General features: G+C 43.0%; 1 protein-coding gene across 1 annotated transcript in view; it reads right to left on the minus strand.

The window, feature by feature from the left end:
• Positions 1 to 5,232, minus strand: part of ABLIM1 (actin binding LIM protein 1) — a 274,277-nt gene extending 269,045 nt beyond the window's left edge. The window contains exon 1 of the mRNA XM_081268066.1: positions 4,924 to 5,232. Within this exon, the coding sequence (XP_081124192.1) occupies positions 4,924 to 4,936 (13 nt within the window). The 5' untranslated portion in view covers positions 4,937 to 5,232. The remainder of the gene's footprint in view (positions 1 to 4,923) is intronic.
• Positions 5,233 to 7,784: the final 2,552 nt, after the last annotated feature.

A 7,784-nucleotide genomic window follows, 5' to 3' on the forward strand; every position in this document is an offset into this window, starting at 1 on the left:
AATTTATAATGGGTCCGCTTGGCTTTCAAAGACATCTTCTCCTTTCTTCAGGTTGATGAACAACTTGAGAGTTCTATAGCGCAAGTAGGAAAAAATAGTAGCTGACACAGGCAGAAAAAAATGTCCCTCACATCACACCAAATAATAATTCTTGGTGCACTAATCTTTACCATCTCACTAGAAAAGAAACATCAAGCTAAATGGCATGACTAGCAGTACAAGGGACATATGTTTACAGGCAGAAGCAAGGGAGAAAAGAAAGATGAGACAAGGCAGGAGCCTGCCCTTTATCAACCAGAAAACATTAGAGCCCAACTATAGCTCTGAAACTAAGAAATCAGCAAAAAGTGAGTGTGGTTCTGATTCTTGTAATCCCTCTGCCTTACATCCTAACCTGGGCTGCTGACACTGTAAATGAACCACTCACTGTCCAGCAGAGGGCTTCTGCCTCCAGCCCACCACTGCCCTGTCCTCGAAGCTTGGGCAGCAACCCAAATTCCTCATGCCAAAATTAGGACGCTTGGGGCCAGTAGCGAGCATCTCTTTCACCCCCGCTGATAGATTCAGGCCCCATCCCTCTCCCCCCTCATCCATTTCCGCCCAGTGAGTCTTCCCTCCTGCTGCCCATCTCTCACCACTCGCACAATTCCTCTGTGCTCTGAAACCAGTTTCTTGTCAAGGAAATCCTGTGTTGTCAGACTTTACCACTTGGTGTACGCTTGGTGTATACTGTCCCACAACTTTGATCTATGCTCATGGCATACACATATACGCACACATGGGTATTTTCTCATTTTATAAAACTGGGATCACATATTGCATGCACTTTATTCTAAAACTCACTCTTTTCACTTGATGAGTCATGGTTGTCTTTCCAGACTAACACATGGATCAAACTCATTCTTTCTAATAACTGCATACATCATCCATAATATGTTAATATACATGCATCATAATTTAGTCACTCATTCCCCTATGGATGAACATTCAATTTGCTTCCAGTTTTAGGAAAGTTCTGAAAACAAGAGGAGCAAGGTCTATATTTTCCGAGCATATGTGCTTTGAGTTACCTCTCTGCTTTTAGTGCAACCCATCTATCTGCATATACCTGGACCTTTTCTTCCAGGACTCAAGCTTCTGAAAAGCTAGTGTGCTCCTGCAGCAACCCCTTTCTTTGTACAGTGCTTATTATCTGCCATGTATTGTGCACTGAATAGGTTTTCTAACATTTATTGAATTGAACCAAAAGTTAACCAAATAAAGACCATCTGGAAGAATGTACAGGACGCGCTGTTGGCCATTATTTACTCTGATATATTGTTAAGGCAAAAAATAGGAAACTTTCCTTTTTTTTTTTAGATATACATGACAGTAGGGTGTATTTTGACATATTATACATACACGAGGTAACCTTCATAGGTATACCTATACATAGATTCCCAGGCCTATTCTCAATATTCTGATTTGGTAGCTCTGAAATAGAGTCTTGTTATCAGTATGTTTGATAAATTCTCCAGATGATTCTTATAATCCTGAAATTTTGGGATACCACTCTAGTCCAATGATCCTCAGAATTTCCCAGAAAGCTTTTCACATAAGGATTTGGAGGTCCTCCCCCCTCAGAGTTTATGATCTGGAAGGAGACTTGGGAATCTTCATTTTTAAAGGACTTCCTGGACAACTCTCCCCAGGTATACGAACACTGTTCTAAGTGTGATAATTTCCTCTAACAACTCAAAAATTAAGATATGATTAATTCATTTTGGTCTTTTTTTAAATATTATTTTCTATTTGTAGTTGGACACAATACTCTTATTTTAATATGGTGCTAAGGATTGAACCCCGGGCCTCACACAAGCTAGGCGAGTTCTCTATCACTGAGCCACAACCCCAGCCCTTCATTTTGGTCTTTAGTGGTAAAAAATGCATCACCAAGTTGGAGGTCTTTGATGAGAATATTTGATTAGAGCATAGATGGGAATGTCACACCTTTCCCCATCATGGAATTAAAAAATAAAAACTTTTTATTGTTAGTTTGAATAGTGAACTGTATTTTAATCCTCTGTTTGTTGTCTAAAGAACAGATTTATAAAAAACATTTTTCTAAAATTTTCTGAATAAAGTTGCTTTTCTTATACAATCCAACTGGTTTCAATGTTTTCCATTTTTTAAAAAACTGTTTTGCTCTTCCCATAACCTACAAGCCTAGACATTATAAATAAGCAGAGATTGATTTTTTAAGTCAGTGGGATTTATCTTTCCAGGAGTCTAAAGACCTTCCTATTTATAAGTGCCATATTTAAGCAGGCACATTAACTTTCTGATCCTAAAGGTTTATCCCTACTTTCAGGAGTATAGACAAGAGCATAGACACTGAATTGATAAACCAGTGAAGCTCAGCTATGACATCTTATAAAAAATAAGTGACAAAGGAGACATTATTCTAGGTTAACTCAAGTTAGTAGCTACTCTGCTAAGCCTTCCATTATACATTTAGAATTTCTTTCCAAATTCATATAAATAAAGTACTTCCTAAAAAAACATAAGAAAAGTCTTTAATGATAACTAGGAATTTCTGGTCCTCAAAACTGAAACAGGCAGAAATGAACAGGAATGTCAGAATGACAATGTCAACACCAGCAGCCTCTTCCCTTCACTTTGTTACCACCCATTAAGGTGTTCCTAAATGTGCTGGGCTTCCAAGTTACTTACCAAGGCTATTTCCTTTAAATCCCACATATGGGCTATTTTTTTCTCTCTCCTTAGCAAATCAATGATTGTAGTGTCTATGATACTATTCAAAGGACTAAGAATAGAGGGAGCAAAACAGGGTCTGTCAGAGTCTAAAAGAATTGAGTGGAAATCTGCCACTTACCAACTGTTCAAACTCAGGCAAGTTACATAATCTCTCAAAATCTCAATTCCTTCATCTGTAAAATGGGGAGATAAGACCGTATCCACTTGCTCCAATTGTGGTGAGGATTAAGCAACATAACACTTGAAAAGTGTCTGACAAGGGGCTGGGGTTGTGGCTCAGAGGTAGAGTGCTCGCCTCACAGACACTTTTCTTTTATATATATATAAAAATATATATATAAAAGAAAAGTGTCTGACATATAATAAGCATTCGTTAACTGATATTTATTATTATTCTCTCCCTTGAGACCCCCAAAGATAAGTTAGACTTTAAACTGCCAAATTCAAGGTTACCAACATGGGATTGAAGGGGTAAAAGGACGGCTGAGTGAAAAGTCTTTGATTCCAAATCATCTGCTTGGAAAATAGGTCCAAGAAGAGATCTTTAAGAAATCAGCCCCAATTCAGAGCTTGGTCATTTTTCATTTCCTATTCCCAGATAAAAGGAAGAGCCAAAAACTAAGTGAAACTGATGGCATCACCTAATAGACATGCTGCTTTTCAGGACACACGAAGGTTCCCAAGGCTACTTAGCTCCTGTGGTGTACAAGGTTCCGTACTAAGAGTTTTGGTGGTATAAAACTGAATGGGCGATGGACTCTGACTCCAGAGAGTTTTACAACTTATGACAGATATTCTCTACATGTTCTTTGTTGTATTTAGGACAGAGGTCAGAACCAAAAGTCTGGGTCTTAGAACACAGTAAAGGGATTTTATAGCTGGAGTCCATTGGGCACTCAGAAGATCCCATTCAGACTCACTGAGTCCCCTGTAATCATATGTGTCTCATCCTTTTTTAAAAAATTTCTCTAATATACACAAATTATTAGGCATGATTAGGTAGTAGTATCTCTGGGCCTCATGTCACCTCTGTAGCTTGATGTCTACAAGGTAAATTCTTCATTTTACCCAGTCCTTACCATCCCATTTCCAGGTATGGAATCAACCAGATCAACAAAGACCAGATTCCTTTAAAAAGGAGTGAAAACATTCTGGATAGAGGTTACAGTGTTTGTTATAATCTTCTGAAAAGCAGCACTTAATTATTCAACACGTTATTAAATTCCCAACCAACCCACCCCCACCCCACCCCAAGCAGGATTAAAGCTTCAGAGTTCAAAACACAAATCTGCAACTCCTCATACAAGTTGCTTTCAGGGTATCAAAAGGGGTGGGACTTATTGCTTTGAAAATACACTTTCTAAAAATAATCAATATTTTCCTTAAATGCTTATGGCAAAGCAACCAAGACACTTCATTTTAATTGCTCACAAGCTGTACAATGACTTGATCTCTTTAATATTTCACTCATAGTAGCAGCCACTGAGCTATGACTAACTCTCTCTCCCAGCATCATCGCTTGCTCCAGATGGCAAGAAATACATTCCCTTCACTCTTGCCTGAAAAGCAATTCTGATTTATTTTTTCCTTCCGCCCATTTCACCTGCAGTAATTGTTTTACTCCAGAAAAAAAGACGTGTGGGGAGAGAGGAAGGGGAGATTAACTCAAGGGGGAGCACAGGTAGGGGAATTTACTTTTTTTTTTTTTTAATGGAGTATAAATACTGCGGCTTTAAATCTTGCTGCATCAAGCCCTGGATTCCTTCCATAAACGAGCTGCAAAATGGTAACAAGAAAGAAGGAAAAAAAAAAAAATCAGCTCTTCCCCCTCCCGCCCGCCCTCCACAGCTCCCCACCGGCGGGCGCGGCGGCCCATCCCCCCGCCCTCGCAGCCCGGACAGCGGCCGGCACAGGTGGGCTGGGCACCGACGCGGCCCTCGGGTGTCGCCCACATCCGGGGATCAAGGTCAAGGGCGAGTGCTTCCTCCGCTGCCACCGTCCAGCGCCCGCGATCGGCTGCCAAAGTTTCGGGCCGGGCTGGGGCGGGCGCGGCTCTCGCAGCCCCCGGCTCCGCGCACCTGCCCGGCCCGCCCTGGTCGGGGCCGGCGCCCGGTCCGCCGCGGTGCCCACCTGGTCCCCACCTGGTCCCCACCTGGTCCCACTCACCTCTCGCGGACATGGTTCAGGCAGCCGGAGCCGAGGCGGGAGGCAGAGCCGAAGCCCGCAGGGCGTTGGGAGGAAAATGCCCTCCGCGCACCGCGGCGCACAGCTCCCGCCGCCCCGGGCGCCTCCGCTGGCCGCGCGGGGACGCCTCCCGCAGGACACCTGCCCCGCGCGGCGCGGCGCGGCCAGCAGGCGGGGACGCAGCGGCCGCGGGGACCCGCCGGGCGCGGCGGCGTTGACAGCTAGCGGCCAGCTGGGCGGGGCCGCCGGCCGGGCCCACCCGGGTCCAGCCGCTGCTGGGGACGCGCCGCCCGCTCTGCTGCGGCGCCAGGCGGAGCTTTGTCCCTGAGCGAGGTGGGGCGTGAGATCCGGGTCTGCGTCCTGCCCTCTCCCGACCTGGGTCCTCGATAATAATAAGATCGCTTTATTAATGGCTTTCCAACTTCCTGCCTCGGTCCCAGGGAAGGAATGCGAGAAAAAGCCGTGCCTTCCCGTGAGCCAGGGCCTTGACCGGAGGGGGAAGACCACGGTCGCCTGCTGGGGCTTGGCGCTCACGGAACAGGCTTTGGCAGTCCACACGCGGGGCGCCCTGTGACTCCCTTCGAAGCCAGCCAGCTCTAGGAGAGCTTGGATCCTGGAAGGAAGCCCTCGGGCGCAGGGACCTTCCACCTAGCGCCAGGTCTCGGCTCTTGAATCAATAGGCTCCCGGAGGGTCGGGACTGCACTGGACTGGAGAAGAGGGTGAACACTGACAAATCCACTCTTCTACATAGCAGGGTACAAATGAGAAAATACAAGAAAAACTCCTACCCCTGCAAGTTTATCCACTAGAGCTTGATACTAGTAGGCAACATAAGAAAAACCACCTAACCCAGAGTTCTGAACTAAAAAGGCAGCCTCTCACAACTCACTTTTCTGTCCTCTGTTCCCCTTGTAACTCACAGCAGGTGGTCTTGTTGGTTTCAATGTAGGCATCTCCCAAAGCTTTCCTGATAAGTGTAATAGATCTGGGAATTCAGAAAATATCCAAAGAACAGATCAACATAATTCACATAATCCTCCTAGGAAAAATAATTGGTGGATAATTAAGGGCTGCTGAAGAAAGCCCCACCAAATGATGATGTGTGGAAGGAAATGCTGGGAAGAAAAACACCAGGTAAGTAATGAGAAAAGCAGTTTTCAAATTCAAATGCCAACTACTAAAATCAGCTCTTGTCATTTATCCATCTTGACATCCCTTTCCTTATTTTAGACAGGAAATTCACCAATAAATCATAACTCAGATGATACAATTTCAAACAACTTCTCTTGGCCACCACCCTGTTCACTATGAATTCTCCCTCAAAGGATGATTACAGGGATAGATTAGGTGGTCTACCAGCATGGATCCTTCACCCCTTTCCGCCTCATTCTGCTTATTGCCTGGAGAAGAGTTTTCCTATTTATAACAGGTCATGTTCCTGCTCCAGAACCTCCAGTGGGTCCCTACAGATCTCCAAAAAGAGCCTCAAATTGTCTTCATCCAGGCAATTAATTAATCCAACAACATTTTACTGAACATAGGCTATATAACAGTCTCTATGGAAGGTAGCAGTGTTATAATAGTGAATAAGACCTATGTGACCCGTGCCCATGTACTGAAACATTAAGGTTCTCTACTGTCTGTGCACTCCTGCCTTCCCAGTGTCATCTCTAACTGCTCCCTAAGCAAACATGAATTTACATGGACTATTTTCTGTTTCTCAATAATGTCACGTGCTTTTTGCCTCCTGTCCTTGTTCATTCTCATTATTCTTTGCAAATGCCTCCTCCCCACCCAAATTAACTCATGTACCATATCTTTATGAAATATTCTCTGGCTACTTGAATTCATACTGATCTTGTTTTTCTCAATACCTTCTGTAGCAAGTATTTTCAGAACCACCTATTTTTACATAATACATTGCAGAGCATATATTATATTAGGCAACATACTGGGACAGAGAGAGGTTCTAGAGTTGTGTGTCTTTCTACCTTTATCCTTGTAATTAATATCCATTCATTTTCTCTCTCTGATATAATATTTCTGTCCTTAAAATCTCATACTAGAAGTACAGATATGGTACAAATAGCTCTGACTCTTGTCCTTAAAATGCCTAAAATAGATTGCACAGATGATTATAAAATATATTCCTACATATTAGTCTGAAATAAGGCACCTTATACAATATTTTTTAGGCACAGAGCGATTGTAGCCAGCCTTCCCTATATCTTTAGGTTCCAATCTGTGCATTCAACCAACTTTGGGTTGAAAATATTCAAATAAAATACTGTGTCAAATAAAAAACATGTAGTAAACATGCACAACCTTTTTCTTGTCATCATCCCCTACATAATCTAGTATAATAACTATTTCTATTGAATTAGGTATTATAAATAATCTAGAGATGGTTTAAAGTACACAGAAGGCAATGTGTAGGTTATATGCAAATACTACATCTGTTTATTGATTGATTGATTGATTGATTGAGGTACTGAGGATTGAACCCAGGACTTTACACCTACTAGGCAAGCACTCTACCACTGAGCTTCATTCCCAGCCCTCCTTTGTTTTACTTTGAGACAGTTTCACTAAGTTGCCCAGGTAGGCCTTAAACTTGCCTCTGCCTTAGCCTGCCAAGTAATTGGGTTTACAGGCTTGGGTCACCATACCCAGTCACTGTGCCATTTTATATAAGGAACTTAAGCATCCACCTTCAAAGGTCCTGGAAACAATCCCCCATGAATACTGATAGACAACTGTCCTCAGTACCTGTTTGACTAGTAGGTTGGAAAATGATAGATTTATTATCAAAGATAATAAATCTTTGGCTATAAAAGGATTT

Source organism: Spermophilus citellus, assembly GCF_964194105.1.
Source record: "Spermophilus citellus genome assembly, chromosome: 15".
Classification (NCBI taxonomy): Eukaryota; Metazoa; Chordata; class Mammalia; order Rodentia; family Sciuridae; genus Spermophilus; species Spermophilus citellus.